The 16,920-nt window shown below is 53.2% G+C and overlaps 1 protein-coding gene across 1 annotated transcript in view; it reads left to right on the forward strand.

Moving 5' to 3' along the window:
• LOC115854162 (ALK tyrosine kinase receptor) overlaps positions 1 to 16,920 on the forward strand; it is a 101,135-nt gene that overhangs the window by 43,748 nt on the left and 40,467 nt on the right. The window contains exons 5-8 of the mRNA XM_030858032.2: positions 6,976 to 7,126; positions 12,626 to 12,757; positions 13,520 to 13,664; positions 16,255 to 16,437. Of these exons, the coding sequence (XP_030713892.2) occupies positions 6,976 to 7,126; positions 12,626 to 12,757; positions 13,520 to 13,664; positions 16,255 to 16,437 (611 nt within the window). The remainder of the gene's footprint in view (positions 1 to 6,975; positions 7,127 to 12,625; positions 12,758 to 13,519; positions 13,665 to 16,254; positions 16,438 to 16,920) is intronic.

Below are 16,920 nucleotides of genomic sequence, written 5' to 3' on the forward strand. Positions count from 1 at the left end.
GCTATACTTATCAAGCACCCACTGTGTGCCACAGTGAGACGTCATTGCCTGGGGCTTGCTCAGGGATTCATACAGGTAAAAAAAAAATAGAAAGAAAGAAAGAAAAAGAATCTTTTTTAAATTAATTTTTATTGGAGTATAGTTGATTTACAATGTTGCGTTAGTTTCTGCTGTACAGCAGAGTGAATCCGTTATACGTATACATATATCCGCTCTTTGTTAGATTCTTTTTCCATATAGGTCATTACGGACTACTGAGTAGAGTTCCCTGTGCTATACAGGAAGTTCTTATTAGTCATCTATTTTATATATAGTAATGAAAACACCTCCACTCTTAATTAACTGGTCATTTACCCGGTGTTCCTCTCCCATCTTCTACACCTTTGTCTGCTACCACGAAGAGGGAGAGGAAGGACAGGCCAGGAAGGAGACAGGTGGGATGTGCCAGGCTAAGTTGGGACTTTAGGGGCAAAACTTAAATCCCCATCTCCTCCCCACACACGCACACACTGCTTTCCTGCCCTGGGCTTCCCCTTCCCCTGGATTTGCCACTTCCTCTGTCAGAACAGGACAGGTGTCCATACCTGCTCCCCTCCTGCTTTGCACATCTCAGCGGACCATGTTAAGCACCTGTTAGGACACTATGCCTATATAAAGAGGTGCAAGATCCAGCTTCTGCCCAAGAGGAGCCCCAGTCAGCGGTAGATGTACAAACAAAGCATTTCAGTGTGATGTAGAGAGTACTGCAATGGAGGCTTACACACAGCCCTGTGTCAGAGGCCAGGGGAAGGGCCTGAGTTCAAGGATGGCTTCCACAGGGAGACAGAAGCCTGAGTTAAGTCTTGAAGGTGACAGAGTTGTCTACGAAGACGAGGGGAGGGCCTTCCTGGTGGAAGGAGCCCCTGGGGCCAGCCAGGGCCTGCAGGAGCTGAAGCAGGACCTGGCCCTGAGGCTGGAGCCTCACCTCCCGAACACGTTCAGCTCCTTCTGGTACCAGCGTGATGGTGGTGGTGAGAGAAGCAAGTGGGGAGGCAGGGAAAACAGAGGGAAGGCTGGTGAGGTCATGGAGGCAAGAGTCACATGGGGCTAAACCAGGGCAGGGGAAACATGGCGGGAGAGGCCGAAATGTTTGGGAGGTAGAATCGGCATGACTGGAGGACTGGGTGGGTGGGATGGGAGCGGGAGGGACACCTGATCTGGGAGATTTCCAAGTCTTGGTTCTGAGCGCCCATGGAGGAGGGCAGCTAAGGTGGATCAGAGCAGGAGCGTGGATTGTGGGGTGTGTGCCGGGGCAGGAGCCTCAGCCTCCGCCTAAAATGGAGACACACACTGACTGAGTCCGGCTCCAAGGCCCGGGGGCATTTAGTGCGATTCGGTGTGTGACACCCCGCGCAGGGCCAGTCGCATGCAGGTGTCAGCCAGCCAGCCTCTCGCTGTCCTGACTTCTTCCCCTCTTCATCCTTCCCTCCCTCGGCCCAGCCCACAGCCTGTTCTCCTGCCTCTCCATATCCTTCCCTGTCCCCCTCCTCCCCCAGCTTCCCACGTACACACACAAATACACACACGCACACGCATGCGCACGTGCCCACGTGCACACAGATCGTCTATAAAAACTTTGATCAAGCACAGCCCACAGCTCCTGATGACAGTTCTCACATGGTTCACTTGTTCCTCGGACATCACGTACAAGAGGTCTCAGATCCCAGCTGGAGCCAGCAAGGGCCCCCAGCCAACCTGGGCCACAGCTGTTCCTGACGGCCTCCATCACTGACACTGGTTTCCTCACCTGGCTCCACAGACCAGCACGTGCAGCTGGATGACACCATCGTTCAAATCCACAGGCATCCCATGGAGCGCCTACTGCCTGCCTGGCTCTGGGCCGGGGTGGTGCGGTGCGAGGGGCCTCCGGTTGTCTGCCAGGTACTGAATAGGTGCTGCAGAACTTGTAGAGAGGACTGAGCCTCTGGAGCCTTGCAGTCTCTGCAAAGGCCACAGGGCAGAAAAGTTCAATAACAGTCCACAATGCCAATCAAGTTCTAAACAATTGTAGAAGAGAGTCACAAGTCATGACTCATTGCCAGAGTAATTGTGCAGATAGCCACACCCATGAAGAGCACAGAGCAGGGAAAGTGGAGGGAGGGGGGCAGCACTGAGCAAAGATCCATGAGCCGCAGGCAGAATGAAGTTTGGGTTCAACTTCTGACACACTGTATGACCTTGAAAGTGTGCTGCCCCTGCTCTCATCTGTTGAAGGAGGGGTTGGAGAGAGAGGTCACTGACATCTCTTCCAGCTCTGATATTCCTGGGTCAGGAAGGTGGTAGGGAATGAGTGGACGATGAGTCTTACACATTGGTGCAAAACCGGAATGGAACTGGGGCAGCAAGGAGCACACGCCTCCACCGCTGACCCCCGGGGGTGTCATCTGATGGCTCGCTTGACCCATCTGGATCATACGACTGTGTACCTGCACAGAGCTCTCGCCCTGACCAAGCCCTGCACATACCCAATGTCTCCTGTGCTCTCACAGCAGACCTGGAGGCAGGATGGATACACAGGGCGTACCTAACTCTTCTGATTTCACAGAGGAGGAAACCGAGACACAGAGGATGGAAGGGACTCACTCAAGGTCCCACTGGGTGTTAGAGGCAGAGCCCAGAGCAGGTGTGGAAGAGAAATGAGGTGCTTCCTGCTTCCCCTGGTGGGGTCCTCTCACTCCTTCCCCCCCTCCACCGCCCCCGGCAGCCCCACCAAGTGTGCCGCTGACACCGCCATCACGCTGCACACCAGCTGTGCTCTCCTTTCAGGTTCCAGCAGGCAGCCACTTTGATTTGCAGCTAATTCTTTATTTTAAGAAGATTCACAACTCAATTACATCAGGTAACAATAGCTCACAGTCAATAATACAAAACGCAAACCCAATAAACATCCATTCTGACTAGGGGACGTGGGTTTAGATGAAGACAAACAAAAAAATTACAGCATCAGCTCGTTGAGAACAGTATCCTGTAACTTCCAGTAAATTGGAATCACTGCGAGGCATTTTCCCCACTTGAGTGGCAAGTATTTTAATTTGTTGTCATTTGTCAACCATCAAAATAAGTTGTTTACAAGGGATGGGAAAAGGCTTCGAAGATTCAGGCTGAGATCATTATTCTGGCACAAGTCTGTGTAACATGATTCGTACAGTTCGGGGGTCCTCAGAGCGCCAGGGCTGGCTTTATGCTCCCACTGCCTCCCTGTGGAAGTAGGTCCTGGGTGAAACTGAACACCCTTGACCCTGGCTCCTCGGCCACACCCTGCTCCCCCTATTGCCCTGCTCTCTAGAATCTGAGGCCTTATTCACTCACCCCCTTCTGCTTCTCAGAAGTCACCCCAGGAGAGGAGTGGACAGGCTCCCCCAGGTGTACATTAGCACAGCAGTTACTATTTGTTACTCACTAGCTACCCTCCAGGGGCTGAACTAGGCCCCTTATAAGGGGCACTATCTCATATAACTCTCACAACAACCTTTTAAGGTAAATATTCTTATCCCCCTTTTATAGATGAGGAAACTGGAGCTCAGAGAGGGTACATAAACTACCCAAGGTCACACAGCTGGCGAGTAACAGGGCCAGAACCAGGAGAGGTAAGCAAGGTGCCTTGGACACAAAAGTTCAGGAGGCTCTGGCTGTCAAGGTTGACCAAGTGCAAGGCCAACACCCGGGCAGGAGATGTCTAACCCAGTTCCTGGCCCTGAGTGACGGAGTTGGATTTGGATCCAGGTCTGTCTGCTTCCAGCCTGTGCTCTTTTCACTGTGGCGCAGCCCACCCAGGAGGAGATGGGCCTTCTAGTAGCAGCTAGAAGTTTCCAAAGGAGTGAAGCTCTGTGGCAGGATTTCAGGCCTCACAGGGCTGATGAGGGAGGCACTACCCCCTACCAGTAGCCCAGGTGGGCAGCCGCCAGTCCCGTGTCTTTAAGCCAATAATAGTCCAGGTGGAAACGTGGGGCTGAGGCCATCACGCAGGAAAGCAAACTCCAGCTGCTGACACCTGGGTGCCAATCTCTACTGTCTCCTTTTGGGTCTGTAGAGCTGACCCCAGCCCAGAGTCCCCCTTGCACTTGGGAGCAGTTTGTAATCTTTTCAAACCCACTACTTACCCTCATGAGGGCGGGGGTCCTCATTTTTTTCCTTGGTAGGGGAAGCTGAGGCTCTGAGAGGTTAAGCAAGTTGACCCAAGTCACACAGCCAGCAGAGCGCCCAGGGTATGACTCAGAACTCAGGGCTCTTTCCATCCACTTCACTGCCAAGAGCCAGGTCAAGACCCAAATGGGGCTGGAGTTCAGACTCGGTTGGGGGCAAGAGAAATAGGAAAGAAGGCTTAGAGAGGGGAAAACATGTCAGGAACAAGCAACTTCTAAAATATAATGCTTTGGCTAAATTTAAACATGTGAAAGAGTTCAGAACGATTCATAATGCATGCGAATATGCAGAAAGGATGAGCCGGGTACAGCTTTCCTCTCAGACATAGCAGGAGTGGGCAGGGTGAGGACTCCCTCTTGGGCCGCAGTTTTCCAGGCCCACAACACCTTCAGATGGAAACGACTTTCTTAGGTAACCTGCCAAAGCCCCGGAACCTTGGAGGAGCCAGCAGGACAGATGTGGCCCGTCTACGCCCACGTTGCTGTCTCTACACTCCACAGAGTCTCTGGAATGCCCAGCACCACCCCGGCCCCAGGCTTGCCTTCTCTGAGCTAAATAATTCTGCTGTTTTCCTTTCACCAATGAGCCTTCCTTCTTCCTCAGCCTTTTAATTGTCCTTATCACCTCTCCTTTTCCAATGGGTCAGGAGCGAGGGTGTGGCTGAGGGTCTGAGTGAATTAGGATGGGCCAGTAGCTTCTCAGACCACTCTCGTGCATCATATAACCTCGCAGCAGCATGTCGGAGGGGAAATGGGCTCCATGAGGGGAAATGTCGAGCTCTGGACCAGGGTTTGCCCGGTCCAAACGAACCCCTCTGGGCCTCGGTTTCCTCAACTGCCAAGTGAGATTGCTAACAGCTACTGTCTACGGCTGCTGGGGGGACGCCATAGGCACTCACGCCTGGCACATTGCAGGACGCTCAGGAATTGGCCCTACTTCCCTCTGCAGAGCTACGACGCCCCACTCCCCCACCCCCGCGCCTAGGTTTCCTGCCTCTTCATTCACGTTCACACAAGCCTGACTCGTACCCTCCACCTCTTTCTGCTTGTCTGGGTCCTACCCAACCATCATCTCCACCATGAAGCCGACTTCAGACCCACACCCCACACGCCCCAAACCAGCCAAGGCCTCCAGCTCCGCTGCCTCAATGTCTGTCGCAGTCCTCCGCCTCTTTCCCGGGCCCCGAGCACCTGATGGCCCTGATTTGTGCCGAGACCTGCCACTTTCTCGGGGCTTTCACCCATTATCTCCTTCAGATGTTGAACCTTCCCATGCCCCTGTGAGTTCGGAAAGGAAGAATGGTCCCTCTTTGACGAGGGAAAGATCTGGGACCCTGAGAGGTCCACTCCTCACATGGAACCCCAGAGCCCTTTGGTGCCTCCGCTTTGCCTCCCCGATATAACCACCCCCACAGGGAGATGTCATAACTCTGTCTCCCCAATTTCTTTGGAAGCCCCCCGAGGGCCTGGAGCCCATCTCCCGCCTCGTCTTAGGCACGTGGCCTTACGCCAGTTTGCAATGATCTCCCATCGGTGCCGGGCCCCGGAGACAGGACAGTGGGCTCAATTCTCCTTCGCTCTCTACAGAGACCTCAGGTCCTCACCTGCCACGTTAGCCATCAGCTGGCCCTCCAGGCTTGTCTCTGCAGAACAGGCCCAGGCTCTGCCTTAGGAAGGCCTCCAAGAGGCCCCTCCCATGCTTGGAACACAGGACATTTCCTAGAAGTATAGGTGGAGAAGCCACCGTGTGCGCACGTGTGCAAAACCATCTTGCAGCTCTCCCCGGAAGCTTTTCTTCAAGGACCTTGGATCTGAATATGCAGGGACTTGAAAGCCCCCCAAGTCCCTCTCCCTGGCAGCCGGTCTCTGGGGAGGCGTGTATATCGGGCTCGCGAGCTGTCTTCAGGGCACACCGCTGTTCTGATACGGTTCATCAGTTGGGTCCTTTCTCCCCCATCCCTGCTTGACTTCAACTCAACAACCTAAGAGGCAGCAGAAATACTCCCGCATCCCCACTTGCTGGTTTTATTTTCATCATGATTGGTTGTTTGTTGTCCACACACACATTGCTCCAGAAGGAGTTGCTGGCGGGATGCGAATAAACAGTCTGTGCTCGTAAACACCGCTCTCCTCAATCATTCCATGTGGGACTCCTTGTGTCTGGACCCCGTGGGGAGACTTTAAAACATTGTACCAACTCAATTACTGCTCCTTCAACCAGTAAGAATAATAATAAATACTTAGTGGGTGCTTCTTACTTGCCAGCCACAATTCTGAGACTTGCGACACTTCATTTCTTCAATCTTCACCACACACCTGGGCTAGAAGGTAGGTTTTTCTTATCCCCATTTTACAGATGAGGAACTGGAAAGTTCAATTACTTGTCTAAGGTTGACCACATGAGTTCTTTGCTCTTGGACAGGGAGAGAAGTCCATAACAGGAAACCCCAGGTATTCAGGACACCATCACCCCAACAGCCTACATTAATACAGACTCCCCCTGTCTTCGTCTCTTCTCTCTCTCCCTGCCCCCCTTCTCCCTCTCTTCTACCCCTTACTAGTTCTTTACCTTCCTAGCTCTGTGAATGAGGCATCTCCCTGCCCCTCTCTGAACTTGACCTCCCTCTCCTGACAGTGGAGAGAGGACCCTCCTTGCTGACCTCATGGGCTGATGCAGGGGAGAGACCTCCAGCACGAGGGTGGTGCGCTCAGCCTGTTAGGAGCCGCTGGGTTGGCAGGAGGGGAGTCAGTCTTCATACCATGGCAGGAACCCATGCGCTCTGTCCTGTTGCAGCATATCAGGCTACGGAGCCGCTGGCGGGAAAGGCGGGAAGAACACGATGATGCGATCCCACGGCGTGTCTGTGCTGGGCATCTTCAACCTGGAGAAGGACGACGTGCTGTACATCCTGGTCGGGCAGCAGGGGGAAGATGCCTGCCCCAGTGTAAGTGCCCAGAGCGGGGGTTTCTCCTCCACACTCACCAGGACCCAGGCAGGTCCCTCAGAGGACACAGACACTGCACACACGCCTTCGGAGACCTCACGTTCAAAGATGGCGGGACTCACCCTTTGTTCTGCCTGCAAACGCTCCTCCCTTTCCAGGGCCATTTGGGTGCATGAGAAGGTGGGTGGTGTGGCTTTGGGGGTCGCACATCCCTACAGGCACCGAGGCTGAGGCATGGATTTTATGAGCAATCTTTAAAACTGAAGAGCTGAATTCTGCTAAAATGGGCAAATGGTGGTTCCTCTTAGCACAAGTGCGAGTTAAAGCCCACTGCCTAAGCTTTCTTGCAAGGGCACCATTGTCTTTAGCCATATTATCATAAACAGGAAAATACCAGACTAAACATGTCTTGTTCAGCTCAAAATCACAGACTCATAGCCACATATATGCATATAAAACCACAGAAAAAGTTCTGAAATATACAGATAACAGTGGTTGATTCTGGAGAGGGGACTGGAGTTGAGGGTGCTTTGTCAGTAATGTCTGATATTGTTACAAAAATAATGCATTCACATATTATTTATTATTTGTGTGATTAAATTTTTTAAAGTATATTAAGCACAGACTCAGAGCTGAAAGACCATGTAATCCACTACCCCCATTTCACAGATGAGAACATGGAGACCACAGAAGTGAAGGGACTTGTCCAGAGTCACTCATAATGCAGCACAGAGACTCTGGCTCCTATTTTTGCTGCCCCAAACTTGCTTGGGGCTCAGTTTCTACAGCCTTTTTCCCTTTTCCACTTATAACACATCACTTGACAAGCCAGACTGTCATCCTCTGCAGCCCCAGAGACAACCCTTCATTCTGGTTCCTGACCCCACTGGGTGTGTCCAGCTGTCAAACAGGGAGAGCTCCAACAGCAGTACTTAAGAAAGCCAGTAGTGGTCTAAAATGACCAGGAAGGGGAGACAGTGGAGACTGATAAAGCAGCAGCCATGCCTCTTGCCTGTGCTGGGGGACGCAGGACCCTGGTGGTGCTGGCTGTCTTGATGGGAACTCAGCACTCTGCAGGGGGTTCTCGGCATTGGGCCAGGCCACGCCCTCACCTGAGGGTGAGCTTCTGCACTGGGTGGGACCGGGGCAGGGATCTGGGTTCTAGGTCTCAGGACCCAGGGCTCCTTCCCCAGAAACTTATTCAAGAGCAGAGTTGGAAGACAGATGTGGGAACAAGAGCTATGAGAAAGCAGTTCAATTCCACTGAATAACCTCAAGGCTCCTAAGAGCCAGGCCCCAGGCTGGGAGCCAGGAATAAAGTATGTGCCCTACCCCCAACCCCACCTTAGAGGCTGAAAACCAAGCAACAGGAGTAAGCTGCGCAGGCGCAAGCTTGTGCGTGAGAAATGTCTGGACTCTTTTATTTAGCAACTATAATCAGGACTTTCCAACCTGATTGTTAAGTGTTAAGCCATTGCATTACAAGCCGCTGTTATTTTCACAGGAATTTATTGAGTGCTAATGTAATTCTTCCATCTAAGCAGAAAGATTGCATTGACTTCCGCAAGGAACTTTTACTTGATTGGATTGTCATCAATTACGTCTTTTCACAGGACTGAGTCCTTCTTTTTTAATTCAATTGTAATCTACTTGTTCCTCTGGACTGCTGCATTTTATCATTTTATTAATCAACCTACTTGCTCTCAATCCTTGGATGTGCCAGGGAAGTTCCAAAGAAGCCAGGGACGGAGAGCAGCCCCCTCTGCTGGTCGGGTCGGGCATAGCATGGGCGTGGGGAAAAGAATTGCTCTTCCCAGTTGCTCCACACCTCCGCCCCTCAGGAGTCATTTGAGAAAGGGAGAAAGACCTTTTACAGGCACTACCTCAATCTCCAGTCCTCCCTAGGCCGAAAAATGGACTTCACTAGAGAACGAAGTGGACCCCAAGAATTAAACTTGCAGGCTTTGGCAGCTCTGCTGGTTCTACTGCATTTCTGCGTGGAGTGGCTCTTCCCGTGTGCCTGGCCAACCCAAGCCTGGAATGGGCTCCAGCTGCTGGAACCACCCCCCCATACACACACACACACACACACACACACACACACACACACACACACACACGCACACACACACCCCTCAGCCCCCGTCCTGTACACTGTAGGCTGTTTAGCAGCATCCCTGGCCTCTACCCACCAGATGCCAGTAGCATCCCTCAGAAATGACCATCGAAAATGCCTCCAGACATTTCCAAACATCCCCAGGGGAGCAAAACCATAGGTCTAAATGTTAGCTTCCACCACTACCATCACTCACAAGGCAAGTATTGTGAAGGGCCAGCCCACACCCACCCAGTTCCCAAGTCTTTCAAATGTATTCAGCAAATATGTATTGAGTACCTACTACACGCCAGTCACAGTTCTAGGAACTGGGGAGATATTCATGAACAAAAGGAAGATCCTTTGCTCTCATGGAGCTTACATTGACTCCAGGGGAAGAGGGACAAACAGACAATAACCAGTAAACGTAAGTTCCTCAGGACACCCAAAAGAGACAGGGTTAAGGTGCATAGAATTAGGGTGAAGGGGAGTCAGGTGTGCTGGAGTTCAGAGGCAGGTTGCAATCGTAAATAGAGTGGTGAAGGGAAGCCTACCGAGAAAAAGACAGCTGAGCAGAGCCCTGAAAGAGCTGAGGGACTGAACCAGGAAAATAAGTGGGGACTCCGGCAGAGCAGAGGCCGAGTCCCCAGGCGGGAGCGTGCCTGGTGTGCTCAAGGAGCAGCCAGGATGAGTGGGTAGAACAGGAGGGAGAGTAGGTGAGAGACGAGGGAGGGGTGATGGGGACCAGGTCAGGCCATCAGAAGAACATACTGAAGCCATAGGACGGTTTTGAGCAGAATAGTGACCTGAAGCGATTTGCATATTAGCTCCTCTGGCTACAATGTGGAGAACAGACCACTTGGGCCCAAGGGAGGAGTCGGGGGCAATGAACCTAATGGCTATTGCATTAATCCAGGCAAGATGATGGTGGCTTGGATAAAGACAGTAACAGTGAAGGTGGTGAAAAGCGGCTGAATTCTGGGTGTATTTAGAATATAAAATCCAAGAACTATGCCCGAGCCACTGGAAGGAGGGAGCTGCCTTCACGAGAGCTGGGGCCCGCTGCGGAAGGAGCAGGTTCACTGAGCTCAGCTGATCTGGTAGACGGCCAAGGGGAGGCTGCTTGTGGACAAGGAAGACAGGCCACTGGCGTTCAGGAGAGAGGTCTGGAAAGGAGATGCAAATCCAGGAGAGGTCAGCATAAACTGAGACAGGTTGAGATTGTCTAGGGAGTGGTGTAGATGGAGAGGACCACGGGCTGAACCCTGCAGACCCCCAACATTTAGAAATGGAGAAAAGAGGAACCAACAAAAGAGGCGGGGAGGGGGGAGCCAGGGATGTAGAGGAGACTCCAGAAGTCAGGTCAAGAAAGCGAATCATGGAAAAGTGATCAGCTCCTCCAAATGCAGCTGTGGACCCAGCAAGATGCAGACTGAGAAGCGAATCAACTGTTCCCTCCCCCCACCCCATTCAAAGGAGACACCTGAGCCGCCGGGGCAGCGGGGAATGCGCTGACGCTGGGCTCTAGTTAGACAAAGGCCATCCTGCAGCCCAACTGCTCCCTCCAGCAATCTCCAGCCATCGGCAACTTCCGTTCAAGGGAAGAGGGCATCCCCAAGGGGTGGGGGCCCCACTGCTGCCAGGCAAAGGAGAGGAGGAAAGGGAACATGGTCGGAGGGGATGGACCTTCTTAGCACCACTGGTTCGCACTGGGCAGCTCCCCAATTTCTTTTAGTTATTTATTTAGACTTTTTGGCTGCATCGGGTCTTAGTTGCATCACGTGGGATCTTTCGTGGCGACGCGTGGGCTTCTCTCTAGTTGTGGCGCGCGGGCTTAGTTGCCCTGTGCCATGTGGGATCTTAGTTCCCCGACCAGGGCTCGAACCCGCGTCCCCTGCATTGGAAGGCCGATTCTTAACCACTGGACCACCGAGGCAGTCCCGCAGCTCTCCAGTTAATAGAGGAGGACAGATCCAGACAGATGGCCCAGCAAAGCTCCAGTCAGGAAGTGAGACTGGACACTGTCTTCTGTGCTCTGCTCTGCCTAGCTGGCAGCACACACTTCCATGCCCTGTCCCTGGCTCTGCCCTCAGAGCATGCCCCTTGCATCTCAGGCCCTCCCCAGGCAGCGGTTGGCAGGGTTTCCTTCCAGCAGACTCCATGCCACTCGGCCCCCGCCCCAGCCCTGGATGGCATTGCACATACACAGGAGAAATGTCAGCTGTCCACAGTAGCAATTCAGACCCTTCCACCCACACTAAATCCACTCTAAAACATATCAAATTATTTACATCATTAAATCCAAAATGCCATAAAACAAATTGCATCTCAGCTATTTATCTGGAAATTTCTCTAGTACTCATTCCCGGCACCCCTGAGTGCTTTAGCATAAGGAGTCACTCAAGATGAATTGCCACGTCCACTGGCTGGTTACACAGCAACATTCGATGAAAATTTGATGTTTTGTTGGCCTTTTTTCTATTAAGCGAAAGCAGTCATTTTCCTCCAAGGTCAGGCCAATGCGTGGAGAGTTCGTCTCAGCTGCTGTGACTGACAAGCAGGGTGGCTGTTCTTGAAACGCTGCCCTCTTTATTCAGGGATTCCAGGCTTCTGGGTCACAGGAATTTCCAGCATGTCCCCGGAGACTCCCAGGTGCCTGGGCCCACACCAGGTGGAATAAAATCTGAGTTTGGCCTCCCACTGTTTTCTTCTCTTTACAAGATACTTCAAACTGCAACTTCTCAAAAAACCTCAGTGGCTCCTCGCTGCTTAGAGAATGAAGTCCAGCTCCTTCTCTGTTTGTATTCAAGGCCTCTGTCCAGGATCTGACTGTCCAGTTAGGTTCCCTCTACCCACTCCCATTTACACTCCCGCCAGCACTGTCTTACCGCATGGGGCCTTTATCACCCCCTCTTCAGAATCCAAAGGATCCAGCAGGTCCTCCTGGACCACCTCTCTGTCCTCAGATGGACTTTTCTGAGCCAGAGAGACTCCTTATACTTTTCCCCCCAAATACCACGCTCACCTCCTTCCCTCTGGACTCATGCTGATCTCCTCCCCTGTAATGTCCTAATTTTCTCCCATTCTCAGTGTTTAAAAATCTCCCCATCCTTCAAGGCCCAAGTGAATGCCACCTCCCCCAGACAGTCCTCCCTGCTCACCAGTCCAGCAACAAAGCCTCACTCTCCCTCCTCAACTTCCCATGCATTTTCTTCTAAGCTGTCCCTGTGGTCCTTCTCCAGGACTGCCCAGAGTGGAAGTTATCTGTGTGTAGTTTTTGTCTCCTCAATTCAACGGCAAGCTATTTGAGAGATCGTCAGACCCTATCTTTAAACATAGGAGGTCTGTGTGCTGGGAGGTAGAGAACCCTGGGCACAAACCTGAGGTGCTTTTTGTTTCTCCAGACAAACCAACTAATCCAGAAAGTCTGCATTGGAGAGAACAACGTGATAGAAGAAGAAATCCGCGTGAACAAAAGTGTGCACGAGTGGGCAGGAGGGGGCGGCGGAGGGGGCGGAGCCACCTACGTATTTAAGGTGAGGTCTGGGTGCCAGCTTCCCCAGGGCAGCGCCTTCTCTGTGTCCTGGTGTTGGATCCTCAGGACAGACCTGGGAATGAACACCTCGGGTGCTCTTAGCCCCATTTAAAGTTGAGGAAACCAAGGCCCAGAGGGAATATAAGGTTCCCTGTCCGTCCAGGAAAGGACAGGCCCTTCTCATGTTGATATGCCAGCTGGATTTCACCACGCACACCTTTGCCATCCTGCTTCAGAGTCCCAGAGGGTCCCACTGTGCCCTCCTCTGTCCTAAGGTGGACTTTTCTTATGTCATCGAAAATAGGCAAAGGTTTCCTGCTGGGTCTTCCTGCAGGGACGGTGATGCTGAGGGCTTAATCTTGAAGTTGTGGGGATCAGAGCAGAGACCCCTGAGTGTGCAGAGGAAGGAGAGAGGAAGGAGAGGAGAGAGACCTGCTTCTGCAACCAGCTGCCAGACCCCTGAGGCTAGAGAGGAACTTCAGGAAAGGGGCTGTAGAAACAGCCTCCTCGTATTCAGAAACATTTCTATCTCTTAGTGCTTTTGCTTTACGTACTGAACCTGGACTAATACACGAGCCTGGGGCTGGAGGGGATGGAAGAGCTGATGGGTTGTTGTAACATGAGATCAGGGCCCTCAGACCACTGAGATGTCACCCACTGCCCAGCAAACACTCGGCCACATTTAAACATTTAAATTGCTCAGGGGTCTCCAGAGTGGGAGCCCCACTCGGTTTCTCAACCTCTGAATGTCTCCCCTGGGCAGATGAAGGATGGAGTGCCAGTGCCCCTGATCATTGCGGCCGGCGGTGGCGGCAGGGCCTACGGAGCCAAGACAGACACGTTCCACCCAGAGAGACTGGAGAATAACTCCTCAGTTCTAGGGCTGAATGGCAATTCCGGAGCCGCAGGTAAACCACTGCAAGCCCACCCTCTCCCAGAGCATTCTCCCGAGACTGTGTGAGCGTCAGCTCGGCCGGGCGCCATCACACGCCTGTGGACATCTTAGTCGCTGGCCCTTGAGATGCTGGGAGCTCTGGATACTGGTACCGGGATCAAGAGAGGAAGGGCAGGCCACACGCTGGGGACCCAGAGGCCGCCTTGCCAGCACGGGGTTTGGACTTGCAGAAGGTCACTGAGAAAATGAGGCAGGTGGCAGCAGTCTGACCGCCAACCCAACCGTCCCCGGGTTTTACCAAATGCAACTGGATGTGAGCAGGTGGAAGGAATCTGGGCAGAGTCAGGCCCCCGGGCCCCTGTGGCTTGTTCGTACTTCCGGGCCCCGGGCTGCCAGGGCACACATCTCCTTGCTGGAAAATCTCTTTCTGGAATCTCCATGGTTGGGCTCTCTGTCTCCTTAATGAGAGCCAGCAACGCAGAAATAGGGGGCAGACACCAAAGGGGATGTGACTTCTCTGATTCCTCCCAAGTCAGCCATTCCTCTTTGTATTTTCTTTTTTCCACAATCAGATCGAGGGAGGATTTTTGAAGATGTTTAAGATTTGAGATTAATTAAAATAAACACTCAGACTTTCTCTTCAATTGAGAGAGAGATAGAAGAAAGAGGAGAAGCGGTCACAGCGAGGAATTACCGCAGTGATACAGTGCCCCTTACATCCGTCCAGCATGTAATAAATTACAAAGCACTTCCACATCTATTATACATGTGCTTTTCAAAACAGTCCTGTAGGGTTTTCCAAACATATCATTTCATTTTACAGAAGAGTCAACAAGCTCATGGAAAGTTGGTGGATTTTTTTCCTCAAGATGGCCAAACTGTTTCGTACTTAATCCGTTTTTTAAAACACTGCTGTTGCTGTTTTTATTTTTACGCCCATCGTTTTCTTTTCCACACATTTGCTTGAAGGCTGCAAGATAGAGTGGGGGTCGGAAACCAACTTAGCTGGGGACTGTGCAGGACGCAAGGGTAGGGTGCTCCGGGCAGGAGGGCAGACCTGGTATCAGGCCCATCTCGTCCTAACTTGTTCACTAAGCTCACAGCCCCGAATAGCCAGCAGAGCCCACTTGCGGCTAACGGCGCTGAGGGGCCTTCCCTCCACCACGTGACATCAACCACCTTGACTAGCCCCATACCCACCCTCTGGCTGGCAAAGGGAGGCCAAACACTTGGAGTCCTGTAGCTTCCGAAGCTGACAGAAGGTCCTCACGACTTGTCCAGGACCTCAGTTCAGCTCTGCTTGTCTCTGTTCCAGACCCAAGCTTCTTCCTGACCTCGACCTCATTTCCTGAAACCTGTCTCCCTCTTTCTAGCACCATAGTCATCCCTGTCTGCAGCTTTCCCCACCTAGACGTCCCTCTGCTGCCCCCTCTGGGTCCGGAAGAACCTTGGCCACAAGTTCTCCCAGAGGACCCTTCCGGGCAGGTTAACCCTTACGGTTCCAGCAGACACACGCACAGCTGTTTCTCCTGGTTCCCACCTGCCAGCATCTGCTGGAGCAGAAAGGGCTTTGGGGTCTTCTGGAGTAAACTGCCTCTTGAAATGTCACACAAAACGATATGGGGAGACAAGGTGGGCGTCCTGGAATTTCCAGGGCCTCGGGAGAGATGTACTGTGGTCTGCCTGTGGCCTTAAGATACAGTTACGTTCAACCTAGCTCTGTAAAGAACATTTCGTTTGCAAGAGTTCAGAGCAGGCCCAGGCGTTGGGAAGCACAGCTCCAGCTGCTGCCACTGTAGCCAGAGCATCACCACCTCCACCCACAGCTCTCTTTGCTCTTGACCTCGGAGCAGCTCCTTAGAAGCAGGCAGGCAAGACACTGCCTGAGCTTCAGAGTGTGAGGCCTCTGCCTGTGTGTGTCCTGCCTCACAAACGCCCAGCGAGCCCTCCACTTGGCGGTTTGTAAAATATTTCATACGCTCCCTGTCTTCTTTGATCCTAACATCCACCCCATGAGGCGTCTCATTATCTCCGAGTGACAAGTGAGGAAACCAAGTCTCAGGCCGGGGAAGTTCTTGCCTTGCAGACAATTAAAGCACTTTGGGTTATGTGGTGCCTTAATCCAGGGCTCCTGCTAGGAATTTCACTGCCGTGACCTCGGCAGGGTTTTGACAGCTGGTCCTGGTTCTTTGAGATGGGAAGCAGTTAATGAAACGCAGGCCGGGCGCTTCAGGAGTTGGCAGGCATAGAGGGAAGGCAGAGGCAGAGTTTAGTAGTCGTGCAGCCTGTCCCCTCCACCTCCCCCGTCCCTCACCGAGCACACTGCCGGGCTCTTGAGCCAGAGGCCTGACAAGAAGCTGGGGCGCGAGGGGCTCCCATCGGGACATGCACGACTGTGGCCAGAGCAGCTCTCCCTCGGACAAAGGGCACGCTCGGCCGTGGACTCTGAAGGCCCCAGGCCCCACTGAGGACAGGGCCCCTGGGCACTGGACAGGGGCAAGCACCCCTCGAAGACACCGAGCCCCGCTTCCTTCGCCAGGCCCAACAGCTGCCCAAGCCCAGCCAGCACCCTCACCTCGGCGTTTCTCCGTCTCTTCCCACAGGTGGCGGAGGTGGCTGGAATGATAACACTTCCTTGCTCTGGTCTGGAAAGTCTTTGCTGGAAGGTGCCACCGGAGGACATTCCTGCCCCCAGGCCGTGAAGAAGTGGGGGTGGGAGACCAGAGGGGGTTTCGGAGGGGGTGGAGGGGGGTGCTCCTCAGGTGGAGGAGGCGGAGGATATATAGGTAAAGATGATTCGCGTTCAAGGTGTCACTGCCCTCCCCACTTAGTCCTAGGCACCTCACCTCCCTGTCCGCCCCCCGGCCCCTGCCTGCACGCCCCTGGCCCACCCCCAGTGTGGACTGTAATGTGACCTTGCACGCCTTCCTCCCAGCCCCACCACACGAGCCAGAGGCAGGGTGTTGGCTTTCGAGCCAGCATCCTGCCTCGAGGTTTCGATAGGACAGCATCAAGATCCCATATGATTCTTGATCTCCCCCAAAGCCAATGATAAAGGGGCTTTGGCTTCCCAGCCTCTCCTCTGGGCCTCCCCCAAGGACGCACTGGCCTGAGAGCCTTGGAGGCCAGACTCCTCTACCCCGTGCCTCCCTTCGGATGGCCTGGCCCGAGTCCTTGCCGAGCCCGCTCCCTGAGGGCCTGGTGTGCAGCTTCTGGCCTCGTGGGCTCCCCACACTCCCTTTCCTGCCCCAGCCCGCCAGCTTCCAGAA

Source organism: Globicephala melas, chromosome 12 (genome assembly GCF_963455315.2).
Source record: "Globicephala melas chromosome 12, mGloMel1.2, whole genome shotgun sequence".
Classification (NCBI taxonomy): Eukaryota; Metazoa; Chordata; class Mammalia; order Artiodactyla; family Delphinidae; genus Globicephala; species Globicephala melas.